General features: G+C 39.9%; 1 protein-coding gene across 3 annotated transcripts in view; it reads right to left on the reverse strand.

Annotated features, from left to right (window-relative positions):
- Ca-Ma2d (Ca[2+] channel Muscle-specific alpha2/delta subunit) overlaps nt 1-17,022 on the reverse strand; it is a 318,622-nt gene that overhangs the window by 81,796 nt on the left and 219,804 nt on the right. For all 3 annotated transcript variants that reach the window (XM_067145019.2, XM_067145020.2, XM_067145018.2), the window contains one exon: nt 6,117-6,229. In XM_067145019.2, coding sequence (XP_067001120.2) covers nt 6,117-6,229 — 113 coding nt within the window. The remainder of the gene's footprint in view (nt 1-6,116; nt 6,230-17,022) is intronic.

Consider the following 17,022-nt stretch of genomic DNA (forward strand, 5'->3'; position numbering starts at 1 on the left):
ACAATCAAATAATTTCAAAATCATATCGACTTCAAGCAAATTAAACAATTCCAAAATTCACATACAGAGGAGAAACCAAAACAAACAATTGAATAAATACTTTACATACACAATTCATCGCCGTCTTCCGAGTCCAAATAATCACAACATACTCCCCCCCTTTAATTTGGAGCACCGCTCCAAAAATAAAAATTTTGATCACAACTTTAGCAGTTCAGTTACAGCATAGTTTAGAAAATAACAAAACACCTTAAAATAAAACGCTGAAAAACAAAGGAAAAGTGTCACTGAAAACAAAGGACATATAAGAATGTTCGTTGAAACAGAAACCACGTAAAATATACACTAAAGAGATTTTTAAAAAATTTTCTTTTTTTTGTTCTTATGTTCATAAAACACCACACTGAAATTATTTTCTTTAAAAAAATGAAACGTTCACTGAAAAAGAATTTAACACAAAATAAGAGACATCTTTTGAATTGAGTTCTTGGTTTTTCTGTTTTATTTACACTGTAGCACCACAAGTTCTTGCTGTTGATGTGACTGACGACGCGGCCGCTGTCTTCAGCCTCAACATTACAGTTCAAACTGGGTGACTGCGCACAGCCTAGCACGACTGGCGTCATTGGCATATCTGGTTACAGCGCTGTAACTCTCCAAAGGGTAAGGTTACAATTAATAGGTTTAATGAAGAGAAAATGTTTGCTACCGTAATGCTTTCACTAAAAGTACTGTACACTAGGCATGTCAACATGTACGAAACTAAATTTGCAAGCACATTAATCACAGGAAATAAACAAACAGTTTAACCAACATGACTATTAAGAAAGGATAACCGGGAAGCGTCTGGGAACCATATCCAGGCGGTGGAAGGTATTGGTAATACTGAAGAAGCGAAGTCAATGTAATCCTAAACTTTACTTAACAATTTAGATTCAATTTCATATATAAAACAATAGCCAATATATCATTAAAATTCTGACGGCATAATTTCAACAACGATTACAATTTACAGTTTACATGAGGGTAGCATTTAGTTATTAAATTTCTTTTACACCGGAACATCACACATGACGTTCCACTGTCGTGGCGTTACCTTTAAAAACCCAAAACAGTTTGAAATAAAAAAAAGGAAGGTAACGTTAAACTAAAGTGAAGAGATACATCTAAGGAGAAAAATATTTACGTATAATCATGGAGCAGAGCATCTTCGGTGGGTAGCCCCCTCAAAAACACTTCTGAGAAAGGGTACCCGACCTAAAGATGAATAATCCACGATGAAGCGGAATGAATGAGATAGTCCCGAGAAAAAAAAAATTTACTTATAAAGATTACTTCGAAAGGCGTATAACATTTAATCTACAAAACAACAAACGGGAACTATCTCTTATCAAAGTGAGGTGACTTACCGAAACGGCTAAGTCATAATGATAACATTTGGAAGCAGAAGGAAACACGGGTACGCTCCGGCAAGATGAATTAAATGAAACACTACATCTGAAACTGAATACCTGAAAAGTTAAAAAAGAAAATAATCGGTGCTTACCGGATGGTGGGGCCAAGAAGACCCGTACCTTGGAAGGTGACCGCTCCCTTCAGTGGTCAAACAGAAAAGACGCCCTCGCAGAGCAAGGCTCCAGCGACAACGCTTCTCCCCGGAAATTATGAAATCTTACCACGGCCAATGAGCGTACGATGTTTTCCTTCACCTACCAATCACATTTCCTTTTATTTTTTCCAATAGGAGCGCAGAAAAAATAGTGCTGACAAAGAACATTTAGGAAGCCTCTAGAAATTACGAAATTGATGCAACTTTACGAAACCGGAAATCTCCCACGCCTATGTGGCGCGTGTGGTACAGGATGCACCAGAATTACAATGACAATCAAATAATTTCAAAATCATATCGACTTCAAGCAAATTAAACAATTCCAAAATTCACATACAGAGGAGAAACCAAAGCAAACAATTGAATAAATACTTTACATACACAATTCATCGCCGTCTTCCGAGTCCAAATAATCACAACAATTAGCATGGAGTGTTGGTGAGGTACCTTCAGATTGGACAAAGCAGTAATTGCACCTATCTATAAGCAAGGGAACAGGAAGGATTGCAACAACTATCGAGGTATCTCATTGATTAGTATACCAGGCAAAGTATTCACTGGCATCTCGGAAGGGAGGGTGCGATCAGTCGTTGAGAGGAAGTTGGATGAAAGCCAGTGTGGTTTTGGACCACAGAGAGGCTGTCAGGATCAGATTTTCAGTATGCTACGAGAGGAATAGGCAGTTGTGTTTATGTTTCGTAGATCTAGAGAAAGCATACAACAGGGTACTAAGGGAAAAGATGTTCGCTATACTGGGGGACTATGGAATTAAAGGAACATTATTAAAATCAATCAAAGGCATTTATGTTGACAATTGGGCTTCAGTGAGAATTGATGGTAGAATGAGTTCTTGGTTCAGGGTACTTACAGGGGTTAGACAAGGCTGTAATCTTTCACCTTTGATGTTCGTAGTTTACATGGTTCATCTGCTGAAGGGTATAAAATGGCAAGGAGGGATTCAGTTAGGTGGAAATGTAGTAAGCAGTCTGGCCTATGCTGACGACTGGGTCTTAATAGCAGATTGTGCCGAAAGCCTGCAGTCTAATATCTTGGAACTGGAAAATAGGTGCAATGAGTATGGTATGAAAATTAGCCTCTCGAAGACTAAATTGATGTCAGTAGGTAAGAAATTCAACAGAATTGAATGTCAGATTGGTAATACAAAGCTAGAACAGGTCGATAATTTCAAGTATTTAGGTTGTGTGTTCTCCCAGGATGGTAATATAGTAAGTGAGATTGAATTAAGGTGTCGTAAAGCTAATGCAGTGTGCTCGCAGTTGCGATCAACAGTATTCTGTAAGAAGGAAGTGAGCTCCCAGACGAAACTATCTTTACATTGGTCTGTTTTCAAACCAACTTTGCTTTACGGGAGCAAAAGCTGGGTGGACTCAGGATATCTTATTCATAAGTTAGAAGTAACCGACATGAAAGTAGCAAGAACGATTGCTGGTACAAACAGGTGGGAACAATGGCAGGAATGTACTTGGAATGAGGAGATAAAGGCTAATTTAGGAATGAACTCGATGGATGAAGCTGTACGCATAAACCGGCTTCAGTGGTGGGGACATGTGAGGCGAATGGAGGAGGATAGATTACCTAGGAGAATAATGGACTCTGTTATGGAGGGTAAGAGAAGTAGAGGTAGACCAAGACGACAATGGTTAGACTCAGTTTCTAACGATTTAAAGATAAGAGGTATAGAACTAAATGAGGCCACAACACTAGTTGCAAACTGAGGGTTGTGGCGACGTTTAGTAAATTCATAGAGGCTTGCAGACTGAACGCTTAAAGGCATAACAGTCTATAATTATAAGGAATGAATGAACCTCAAAACATTCAGGTGTCTGTAGGGTCACATCACACTACTTACGGTCTCACGAAAAATTAGGTGCCTCAATACATTCATCTTTGCTAAAACATATTCGATGCAAGGGTTATTAACCTGGGACATCAGAATGCAGAGGGAAAAGAAGGTCTTAATTTCATCCTAATGTTTTCCACACATTTTCATCATCATCATCTTCTTCTCCTTCTTTTCTTCATGGGGCCTCTAAATATTAGTTCCTAATTAGCGTCGACCTCTAAGATCTTTTGCTACCTTTTTTCCCCTTCATTCCCACCTAGATATACCTGCTCCCTTCACAAAGCTGCAGGTTGTTCTTATTGGGTATTCTTGGATTTTTTCTCTCTCTTCACCTGGTAGTCCTAGAGTGGAGAGTCTGATTCTACCCAGTGCCTCACATTCGAAAAGTGTGTGTCAGCTGATTCTTCTGCTTCATTTCCTTTCCTATATATATTGTCTCTTATTACTCCAATTCTATGTAGGTGTTTTTTCAGATGGCAGTGTCCTATCAACAGGCCTACTACCCCTCTTATATTTTTTCTGCTGAGTTTCAGCAGTTCTTTTGTATGCTTCTTGTTTGGTCCTTTTATCAGTTCCTTTGCAAACCTGTATCCTGGAGTATTTTTCCAGTTTTCCATTTGTTTCTTCTGTACCCATTTTCCTATGTAGTGTCAGGCTTGTCCATAGGAAAACTGGCATACAAGTTCTGGGCCTACAAAATGTGTTTCTGCCCCTTTCCTGGCCAGTTTATCTGCCTTTTCATTTCCTTCTAATCCTGCATGCCCTGGTACCCATATTATTTTGACAATGTTGTACTTTGAGAGCTTCAGGAGAAGTGAGTGGCAATACTAGACAATTCTGGATATTATCCATACTGCCTCTAGAGTCTTAATGGCTGCTTGGCTGTCTGTAAAAATGAAAATGTTTTTATTCCTATAGTTGATTTTCAGATTTTCTTCAAGACATGTTGTTATCTCCCGTATGCAGTTATCAGACTGTGCCTCTTAAATAGGCTTCTGATAAGTTCACCTGCATACACCCAGTATCAGTGGGTAGGGTCTGACACATCCCACTCTGACGAGTCTAGTGTCAGACCTAAGACAAAACGCTGGTTAATAGAGCAAACGCCAGAAAAACCAACATCTAATTTTTGATCAGTAAAATGCCATGTCATAAAAATTATTCATGCATTCAGTACTACATTTTCTCGCTTAACATATTCTTTTTCCTTGTCCCCAGCAGAAATGTCTTAACAAGGTTTTTACTGTATTTGTCTCTCAGTCTCCTGATACCCCTCAAGAACCTGTAAATTATGCATAACAGACTGGTTATCACTAGAAAAATATTGGTGTATGGCTTTTAGTGCCTGGAGTTTCCGAGGACAAATTTAAACAATGCTGCTGCAACAGTTCAGTTAGTGCTGGCATGAATTTAACGGTTCCATCTCTCTGCTGTCTGTTGTCTTGTTGGCCATGTTAGTGTTTTACCAGTTCGAACCAGAGCGTATTTTTCACAACACAAAATCATGTCAAAGGTTAAGAATGAATATGGAGGAGGAACAGTGGAAGAAGTTAGGGACAACCCCGATAGATTTGCCAAAGATAAATTCTAATTTGAAGAACAATCCACATGTGGAAACGTTTGCAACTTTGACTGAACTCCCGTTACGAGTGTTTATAAGATATGTTCCATTGGTTTCTGTAGATGTCGAGAGGAGTTTCTCGCTATATAAGGATCTACTGAGCTCAAAGCGCCAGAGACTAACTGTCAAAAACTTTGAAATATTGTGTGTAATCCAGTATAACATAATCATTAATTACTAGAACCGAGTAAATGTTGTAAATAAAGTTCATATAACTGCTTTAACACTTAATAAAATGATTTCATCAACTCCTTTTTTTTTGCCCCTTCTTGTATGTATTTTCAGAAGCTTTTTTTGCCCCTTTTCTGACCATACTTTCCACCTTAAAATCCTTTCCCTAGTTATAACTATTACTAACCCACACCCAGTCACTCTCTTTTGCTTTTACGTGCAGGGCTTTAGGTATAATTTCACAGTCTCTCATATAAAATGAATTGTCAGTTTGCCTTAAAGCCTGTTCTGCAATATTATCTTAATCGCCATCACTGTCCTCTGAATCGCTGTCTAAAACACTTTCAATTAACTCAGTAATAGCATTACTGTAACTTGCCTATACTACGGCCAGAGCCACGGCTAGGAGACTGACAGACACTTGATGAAATGTTTCTGCTTTCAGAAGCTACAGTTAGGCAATAAATAACAGTACAAGTTCTTGGAAGGAGAGCTGCAAACAAGCCACTTTCCCATCCCATTCATACCAGTTCAACCTTGCAGGAGTGGTCAAAATATAAGCTAGTACATACAATTCAGCGCGTCGCATGAACGTCTCATCATTTGAGCAGAAGCCCTGCCAATGCTCGCGTGAATAAGTCGAGTGGGTTAAAGGCAAATGCTGGCGCTGCTTCCTTCTAACTCCTAGTCCTTTCCTATCCCATCATTGCCATAAGACCTATCTGTGTCAGTGCAATGGAAAGCCAATTGTAAGGAAAAAAATGTAAATAAAGAAAATTACAGTAAGTATTCACATATTCAGATTTAACAGTTCTCTTTGTTCAAGTGCAATGGTCAGAGTTTGTACCTACCTGCATCAAATGGTACAGAGAAAGCAAAGGAGTCTGGATCAATCTTGTGCTGTAGAATTGCACTTACATACCAAGGTTCTTCAATGGCATCTGAATGAAGGTCACCAAATTCTCTGCACAAAACAGAGTAATTCATATCAATATCAAAGCTGTGAGAACAATTGAAGCAATGCGCCAAAAAGGGATCTAACCAATATTTTTCCAAAAGTGAAGTTTCATCAGAATAATGATCTATACGTATTGCACCCGCCCCTACCTAACTGGCACCGGCATGAGATCTACAGGGTCGCTAACAGGTCAAGAAGTAAGAAATAAATAGGCGCTGAACTAAAGTAAGCTTAGAGGCGTACAAGGGAGGAGAAGCGGGGCATATAACTAAAAATGAGAACACCTTCGAATTAAAATATTTGACTCACAAACCGGTTTATTGAACCTTAATGATAATGGGAAATGATGCATTAAATTACCCTAATGAATTACATTAACATTTACAAATGCTTGTTGTAGGTTGTTTGTGGACCTCAGTCCGTTATACGTGATAGAAACGAGTACGTTATCGCGAAGCGATGTATCGTGACATATAGCGAATGGAAATTTTATCATAACACTGAGGCTATATTATCACTAACACATAAAACTAACATGCGTCCGACCACACGTCTGAGCAATCCCTATTATAATAAAGACCTAGATTTCCCAATGAAATGGCAAAAAAATGAAAATACACACATATGATACAACACCTGGGATCGAACCGACCCTCGCTATTCTAGGCATCGTCGAGCTGATGGACAGAACCACCACTGACCTTATGTACAACAACACATGACACAAAAAAAACACATACATGGTACATGATATGCAAGTAAAACACGTAAAAGGCACTGGATCTTCCTTCTGACACTGTAGGCCTCCAATGCCTACGTTGAGCATCGAACTGACAACCTCTTGTGATGAAGGCAGGGTCCTGTAATCCCTATCTAATTATACTCGTACAATTAACAACGATTCATTGGCAAACATTACCATCATCTGCCGGGTCGCGTGTTAATTATTTCACAGCTCTGCCGTGTTAGGTAGATCACATTATTTCGCCGTTCAAAGAAAACAACTTCCCTTTTAACAGCCCCGTCCTATCCTCCCCCGCTTACGGGACATTCAGACAAAAAATACACGCTGGGCCAAGGCCAGACGGTAGTTCTCCCTCCCCTAGGGGTCAACACTCACATTAACAGGCGTAACATTCCCTTTTAAAAGGAAACTGTAACACATCACTCGGACGCACTTCCACAATAAACTGCGGTCTTAAAATGACTCGCGCAAATCACCTTAAAATAAACACACATCTACCCAGCAGTATCATATCATTCTTGCAACGCGACTCCCGCCCCATAATGGTAATCTTTGCCCGATTGTTATTATTATTATTATTATTATTATTATTATTATTATTATTATTATTATTATTATTATTATCGTCGTTCTACATAGCTTACCCGCTACCTTACTTATACGTGGCCATTGCGCGGAATCTATACAGCAATTACAACACAATTAAGCACTCGCGCGGCAATTAACATCTGATTACTGACTGCTAATTAATCGATGGCCGGCACACGGCTACACTATCGTCACACGGCAATACATGCATTAATTAATTACTTTTCACACGAATCGATGTTTAATACACTTATTATGATCACTTCCTGGCATATTTAATCACAGAATCAATTTAAACCTATCACTCCTTATCTAAGTATTTCAAAGGGTGGAAATTTTGAGGTTGTCACGTTGGCCGCTGGGTCTCGTAGTGACGTGCCTTTGCATACCGCAGTACTTACCGTTTTATATACCATGCACTTATCAAATTAATGAATGCTCTAATAACTACTCTCATTGCACTCCCATAAACTAATTATTACTGGTCTTCTGACGCAAATAAACAACAGAATCTCCCAAGAAAGAAAATAATTGAATGAATCACTATCCTAAGCAAAGCTAAAGTATTATATTCCCTTAATTATTTACACTCGATTACTCAGACCTGTAGTCGGTTTCCTAAGCTAAGAATTAATTACTACGCGCCCATTCCGGCGCTCTATTTCCACAGGACTACATCTTTAAATCCCTTATAGCGTCAGTTTACAATAAATATTCCCATCCCTTCTATGCATGCCAGATATTAGAACTTTGTACTCATCTCTATCACATGGTGGTGATGCCTTTGTCAACTCGGGAAGTCCATCCTGAGTTTACTCCTCCTCCATGGGCACCACGGTGATGATTTCCATTAATATTCCATCTTGAAGTTGCTGAGCCATTGTTTGATGATGTTGGAGCCGCTAACACTTAATCCTGCACAGACACAACGACACTGTTTAAATCACACTCCGGTTAACAGCGTTCAATGTGAACGTCCGGTCACGATCTCCTATGCGACTATGTAAGATTCTTATATTATAGTAATCATAATAAGATGATTTTCCACGTCACGGTTTTCCAAAAAGTTAACACTGGCGTCACTGAGATCAAACTAAACACTGTTTATGCAAATTGGATTATTTCACCTTAAATAGGAATTAATTTCTATTGAACAAAGACTTAACGAAGGCTTAAAAGAGCGTAGCTGCGCCGTCAATGAACCGCAAACCCGGACTGACGCTTGTCCCGTTCTGCAGTAGTTTTTACTAGGGAGCGGTACCCCTTCCCCTAATTTGCGTAGCGCCTATTCCCGGCGTACTCGAGGTAAAATAGTGCGGGCGACCGGTGACCAATATCTAGTTGGTGCGATTTAGACATAACCACTCAATTATCCTTCGGTGAATCTCTTTAAATTAATTAAAATCTGTTCTGCTTCCCCCGCCACACGGGGTGAAGTCCCGATCTCGAGGAGCTGTCGTGAGACTAAACAGATGGCCCCAGTACTTTTCCACGCAGAAACAACACAGTATTCTTTCTTCGGCTGAAAGTTATCACGGAAGAGGACATTAAACACTCTAAATAAATGTCCCAATGACATTTATCCCTTTTAAATCGGGAGATGAGCCCCTAATTAGAGTTTTGTTAATTTTCTATCTCGTAGGTAATTAAGTTGGCCAGTCCGATTCCAAGATGGCTCCTATATTCCGTTTCGAAAAAGTTAGTTTCCCCTCATTCTGTGAGTCTTGAGGAGGGATGTCTTCTCTCGAGTGATGTCACAGGGAATCCCCATTCATAACCCCTCCCGGGTCTAAGTTGGCTTGGCTTCATCTACGGGGCCCCCGCTACACAAAGGATAATACTGCGCAATAAGTCGCAGACAAAGAAATCTCGTAGAATAATTTTAAAATACACAATTTATCTATCTCAATGGTATGAATATTAATTAGTTTCGGTATGACCTCTATTAATGATATGTATATTAATCATTCTCAGCGTTCTTTCATTTTAATAGCATTGCGTGTGTAATTATGGAGATCGATATCAACCAAAGGTCCTTGGATCATGCCCCTATCGGGTTCATATTCCCCTCTCCCCGAGAAGAAATGGGTACAGGCACTGGACACATTTCGTCGCTAAATATTCAATTGTCAATATCGATTCACAACTGTTTCCAAACCTTTGCTTTCTGGCGAAGTTCCTGGTTCTCTCTTTCTAAATAATATGCTATCTGACGCAATGCTTCTCTGTAGTTCTCCAGGTACTGACATTCTGGACATTCTTCATCCCCAAGATCTCTCTGTGAAAACAAATTCTCCAAATAATTGACTTCTTCGGCTTCCTCATTTGGTCCCAACTCTTCATCTGACACGTCACGTCGATCTTCTTCTCCGTCATCCTCAGCCTCTTCTTCGTCCGTTGCCCCAAGTTCTTCTGCGTTGTTCACTTCTTCTTGGATCTTGTCACGTTCGGGTAATTAATGTAATTCATCTGCTGCGCCTGGATGATAATATTTACAAATATTTACATACATAAGATGACCGCCGATAGGTTAGATCTGCCTTCGGTCGTCAGAACACCCTCCTGGATCCTCTGTACTCTCGTCAGTAACCTTCGGGTTCTTCCGGCTTGAGTCCCCATGTGCTACGAACTCAAGACTTCCACTTCTTCTTGTTACTTGTAATATTGCCAAGGGCTGGCCCTTCGTGCTTCCTCGCTTACGTTTCAATTGCTCTACGTAGCGTTTGGGTTTCAGAACTCGTTCATCTCTCATCTCGTCTCTCCAGTTCACATGCTGTAGCTTCGAACCTCTGGTATCACGACGTCTTCTTCTTAAACATGTCCCTCTTTCACTGGTAAGCCATCCATACTTAATTCGGCGCTGCTTGTTGCGTTGTCGTCTCTTGTATCGACCTGATGATCTCTTCCTTTCTGCTCCGTCCTCAGCTTTCATCTCGTCTTCCATATTCTCCATTTTGAAATGTGGTTCATCCTGATTGTCTAATTTCTTCATTCCCTCTATTTCTTCGCGAAGTGCGTTAATTTGTTCTTCGTGGATCTCCAATTTCACCATCATTTTCGAGCCTTTCTCTTCGCTCCATTCGTGGATCTGTTTAGCAGTCTCTCCTACTATTTGTCCTGACACTTCCTTCCGTAACCTGGCAAAAGTTAGTTTCGTATCGGACTGCGCTGCTTGCGATACCGAAGTAATCTTCTCGTCCAGGGCCTCGATTACCGCCAATGCTTTTTCGGTCCTTTCTTCAACGATCCGGATACTTGTCTGATTGTCCTCGACCTGCTCCCTTATCTCTTCGATCTTCGTGTCGCGGTCATTCGCTTTGGACCTGACCTGTTCCATTTCACCATTCAACTGATCGATTTTCCCTTTGACATCCACGATTTCGCCATTCACGCGAGTTATGTCTCTCTCGATACTGGTCTCAACCTGATCGAGCCGCTCAACTATTCCCTCGACTTTCCTTTCATTCACTGCCTCTATCTCCGTTCGTTTTTCTTCTGCCTTATCCTCAAGATTTGTAATCTTATCCTCAGAGTCATTTGTACTGTTCATCACTTCACTACTCTCTGGACTATTCTGATCTATTTGCACTTTCGATTTAACTCCGAACCCTTTTAACCTGTCCTGTCTCAGTTCCTCTGTGAGCCTTCTTATCCCACTACTTGCTTCCCTCATATCTGCAAACTGTCGCTCCATTACCCCCGTCAGACTGTTCCTAAGCTGCACCCGGTTCTCTTCCATTATCTCCTTCATCTCGGCACGGAACTTCTTAAAATCGTCCTTCATTTCCTCCCGATTCGCCTTTAAATCGTCCTTCATTTCCTCCCGATTTGCCTTTAAATCGTCCTTCACGCTATTCTTCATCTCCCTAATCTCCTCCATCAAAGCCCGCATGGCTTCACTATCCATGTCGCTATCCTTTGAGATGATAGGACCCCCCTCGCTAACGTCGGCATCAACAATCCACAACAATATATAGTTATTATTTATTTTAAAAGAAAAGATTCCTCTATCCAAACTTTACGTTCTTCCAGCTTCAAATAATTTTTACTTTAATCGTCATTGCAAATTAAGCCTCAAAAACGGCTATCATTGAAGCTGCCTAACTGCCTAACATCATTAAGGTTCATGAAATTTATATGAAAAGCAACGGGAAATTTCCGAAAATGATTATAATATTAGCCCTCAAATTCAGTTAATAAAGTTGCCGGTTGACCTGTAATTCTAAAACTGGGCTCGATTTTAAATACCAACACCTGTGGTATAGTGCCAGTAAATCAACCCATGCCTTCAGCATTGAGGTCCTTCAAACACACAAAGTCATCAGAATCTCAAACTGAACCCATGAAATCAACCTACTGCCACCTGAAAAAGAAAAGTAGGCGTGAGGTTACCTCTTCTCATCCACGGTTATACTAACGTAAAATATATTTCCTAATAGCAGGTTGCTTGGTGACGGAACACGCACCACTGGCTAATATCCGTGAATAGATATGCACTAAGAAAGAGCCACTATTCACTTCGAACCTCACTTATGGGAAATTCATTTTATTGTTTCCCGGGATTCGAACTAATCCCCTTGACCTTTGGATACGCCCCTGCTTACGCGAATGTCATGGCTCTGCCCATATCATTGGACCATGACTGTGTTCTCATTCATAAAACGATATAAGATGGACATCAAGGTGTCACTTATTCAACTATAATGAACTGGGCCTCGCGTGGAAAGGTCAGAAGCAGATATGGGTTACCAAATAATCGTGCCCACTCCTGGAAGCCGCACAAGTATGCCTTGCCTAATACACGACACGCCCCTATCTTCGCATTAATATTATGCGATATGTGGGATAATTATGCGCCTATTGAACATGAAAATTCGTCCATTAAACCGTAAAACATGTCCAACCTGGAGCGTCATTTTGTATAGCCACACATTAGATGTCATTTTATATGGCGCTACATTTCCTAAATCTGGGTAGCCCTTATTTACGGACATATCGAGCCCCCACGGTTCACTTACGCCCTTTTATCTCGCATCACGTTGGACGTGCCATTTTGTATATGTGCGCGTCACGTGGAAATGTCAGATAATATAAATATACGCGCCTATTTATATACGCACCACGATGGAAGCGCCATTTTGTATATGGCGCAACGTGTACAAGTCATGTAGAATAAATATACGCGCCTATTTAACAGTAAAACACGTCCCACATTGGGCCGCCATTTTGTATATGGCGCAACGTGTACAATTATCCTCCTCGCTATCGTGACTTAGGCCCCACTTTGGACGCGCCATTTTGTATATGCACCCGCCCCTACCTAACTGGCACCGGCATGAGATCTACAGGGTCGCTAACAGGTCAAGAAGTAAGAAATAAATAGGCGCTGAACTAAAGTAAGCTTAGAGGCGTACAAGGGAGGAGAAGCGGGGCATATAACTAAAAATGAGAACACCTTCGAATTAAAATATTTGACTCACAAACCGGTTTATTGAACCTTAATGATAATGGGAAATGATGCATTAAATTACCCTAATGAATTACATTAACATTTACAAATGCTTGTTGTAGGTTGTTTGTGGACCTCAGTCCGTTATACGTGATAGAAACGAGTACGTTATCGCGAAGCGATGTATCGTGACATATAGCGAATGGAAATTTTATCATAACACTGAGGCTATATTATCACTAACACATAAAACTAACATGCGTCCGACCACACGTCTGAGCAATCCCTATTATAATAAAGACCTAGATTTCCCAATGAAATGGCAAAAAAATGAAAATACACACATATGATACAACACCTGGGATCGAACCGACCCTCGCTATTCTAGGCATCGTCGAGCTGATGGACAGAACCACCACTGACCTTATGTACAACAACACATGACACAAAAAAAACACATACATGGTACATGATATGCAAGTAAAACACGTAAAAGGCACTGGATCTTCCTTCTGACACTGTAGGCCTCCAATGCCTACGTTGAGCATCGAACTGACAACCTCTTGTGATGAAGGCAGGGTCCTGTAATCCCTATCTAATTATACTCGTACAATTAACAACGATTCATTGGCAAACATTACCATCATCTGCCGGGTCGCGTGTTAATTATTTCACAGCTCTGCCGTGTTAGGTAGATCACATTATTTCGCCGTTCAAAGAAAACAACTTCCCTTTTAACAGCCCCGTCCTATCCTCCCCCGCTTACGGGACATTCAGACAAAAAATACACGCTGGGCCAAGGCCAGACGGTAGTTCTCCCTCCCCTAGGGGTCAACACTCACATTAACAGGCGTAACATTCCCTTTTAAAAGGAAACTGTAACACATCACTCGGACGCACTTCCACAATAAACTGCGGTCTTAAAATGACTCGCGCAAATCACCTTAAAATAAACACACATCTACCCAGCAGTATCATATTGTCCCCGTGAAAATTGGCGATCTTATAAATATTTTAACAAATGGAAAGCAAAGATTTTATTGTCTGCTTGAAGCCGCAACACATCACTTGGGAACTTGTGGCGAGCCGTGAACGAGTTTTTTTTGTCGTTCAGAGGGGTGCGATACGTCACCGGCAGGACTGTGTCAAGGTTATAGCTAACCACGTGACTACCTTCGCACGCGCGACTCAGCCTGTTTCTAGAATAGTCTGCGCAAATTAAAGGTGATCATCAGCCAATTACCGTACTCGCTGAAGAACACGCCTCCCTTGGCTAATTAGATAAAAGGCCTTGCTTCGAGTGAATCGCTCTCTTAATGCTTAATGCTCTTCTCTGTACGCTCTTCTTAATGCCTGTTCGCTGCGTGAGACATCACATCACCGGACCACGTGGAAGGAGAAATTTCAAGACAAGTCAACGCCCGTTCTACCAGAATTTAGTCTGATAATTGGTGAATTCTGTGGAATAAAAACGTCTAGGAGCCAAGTTAAGTGTGACAGTGTAGACGAGCTGTTTCTATTCTGCGTGTGCTTGTGCAAAATACTTAATTTTGTCATCTCAGTTACAGCTTGTGACCAGCAATCAACGAAGACGTCTTGGAATTGAAGATCTCAAGATGAAGAATTCCGCAACTACCAACATCATTTCATCGAGGGACATCCATCACAGAGCCTCCATGGAGCTGTAAAAATGTAAGGCGTCTCTGGTAATTGGAAGAGGACTGGCCGGAGTATGCTGAAATAACTGACTGTCGACGGGAATCGAACTCTACAAAAACTTGAGTACCTTTTTAATTTAATTTATCTGTCCTATCTTTTGTACAACTAGAGGTCTTTCTTCTTAAGTCGTAGATCTATCAGTTTGCTGTAGTTAGAAATGTTTCATTTTCCTACTTCTTAAGGTGTCATGGTAGACTAGGTACGTGTGAATGAGATTTTGAAATCTATTAGAGTAGACATGTAGGTTGTCTTTGACTGACTTCCCATGCTTAAGGAGCTTAAGTTTAATAATCACTGACCACACGATAAATCTACTTTATTTGTAATATTGAAAGTTACCGGACGGAAAATTCGCGTGTACATTTTGAGTGAATAGGGTCGAACCTAGTGTCTTTTAAAATCACTTGTTGTTTTTTTATGATGAAGTCATCTAATTTTACGACATTCCAGGAGAATCAGTAGATGTAATAATCACTTAAATAATAATAATGTTGATTAAAGATCGGGTAAAACAGAAGTAAACGCTCGTGAGCCATAAAACTACTGTAGAATTCCTAAATGTGAGATAGAATGTGCTCTGTTCATGAAGGGTCTGGAATATGGCCTATCCTGAGGGATATTCGTTGCATAATTGAGTAAATGATGAATTAGTGGTGATATTGATTTATTCTTGTGTATTTGGAGCGCAAGATAGATTATAATTAGTGGAGCACGTGTTTGTGAGTGTATTTCACAGGTAGGAAGTAAAAATAATGCGAGTAAGGCTCACGCTTGCGGTAAATTCAACCTGTAGCCCACATGATGGTAGTGCTTATGGATTTTACTAGAATCTTCCATTATAATCTCATGAATTAGGTGAACTTGCGCTGATATGTGAAATGTATTTCTACCAAGTGATACCCATGACTTCGATCACTATCCACCATTAATGTAAGAGAATTTCTGTACACGAATTATTTTTGCGAGACATTACGCGTCCCGACCATCGATAAAAATCATAACTAAAATTGCCAAGTCAGGATTCGTTGTAAATAGTGTACATAAAACGTGTTTCCCTAGTGTGAATGTGTGTGTAAATGTGTATATTTCTCTTGTGCCATGTTTATTTCATTTAATTTTGATCTGGTCGCGCACTCGCCGTGACGCGGATCACATTCATCGTTGTGTGTTGCCTTAAGAAATAATTTCATGCCCTTAAGGGAAAGTTTAATTAAATTAAGTCAAGGAAGACTAGGAAGGAATTTAATTTTTATTTGCGAGATTTAAAAGGAAAGATCATCTCGTTACTTTGTAAAGGCACTCGATTTGTAACAAAATTTATTTAACTAGCTCACACGTTGGTAATGTAAATTTCTAAAAATCTGAAATACTTTAAGATTAATTTGAATAGAAATGAAATGCAAAGATCAAAGGTAGAAATTTGTCAGCCACGTGATTGCTTTGAAACATTGTGAAAATAAGTCATTAATAATTAATCAAAAATCATTACTTTGAAATGCTAATGATGAACATTAAATAAATGATGCGGTGGAGAAGTAGTAAGAACACGATCGTGTTACAATGAAACAGGTTAATTGAATGATAACAATAATAATAATAATAATCGAGATAATAATTAATTAATTTTGAGAATTTTAGAAACAGTTTTCTTTGCTACTGAAGTTCACGTTAGTGTCATTAACCATTATTAGATATTGTAAATGACTAATTCAGCTGTGTACATTGTAAAGACCACGTGTTGAGGCAACTTTAAATTGGTGAAACTTTGAACACATGTTTATTTAGTTCTTTCAGTTAAATGTTTGGTTTAAAAAGGCAAGTGGCCTAATTACTTCTTTGGTTTCATTTACAGCACAGTAGAGCTGGAGATATGAACACGAGTCACTCTAAATCGAGGAAGAAACCCGATATTATGAAAGCTCTGTTATGTAAAAAGGAAATATTAGCAAGAATATTTTGTTGTTTAATTGCTTATGTGAATAAATGTCAGAGTGTTGTTTTAATATTTCTTTTTATCCTGCTTGGTCATCAATCCTTACAACCCTTAAATGCCTCTAGAAAGTGATAGCCAACGATCGAACGGTCCACCTTGGGACTCATCGCTCGATGGCTGGGCTTAGCTCGGGAAAAATGGGGGCATTTAAGATGGCTTAATCCAAGCGTGGGGCTCGAGATTGGCTTATCCAAGCTCGAAAATGATCTTGTGCTGTCCAGTGTTTATGACATTGACAAGATCAGATGACCAATTAAATTAGGCTGACTCTGACACATTTATTCGCCCAAATTCTTGTGGCTAAC

This window comes from Anabrus simplex, chromosome 4, assembly GCF_040414725.1.
Source record: "Anabrus simplex isolate iqAnaSimp1 chromosome 4, ASM4041472v1, whole genome shotgun sequence".
NCBI lineage: Eukaryota > Metazoa > Arthropoda > Insecta > Orthoptera > Tettigoniidae > Anabrus > Anabrus simplex.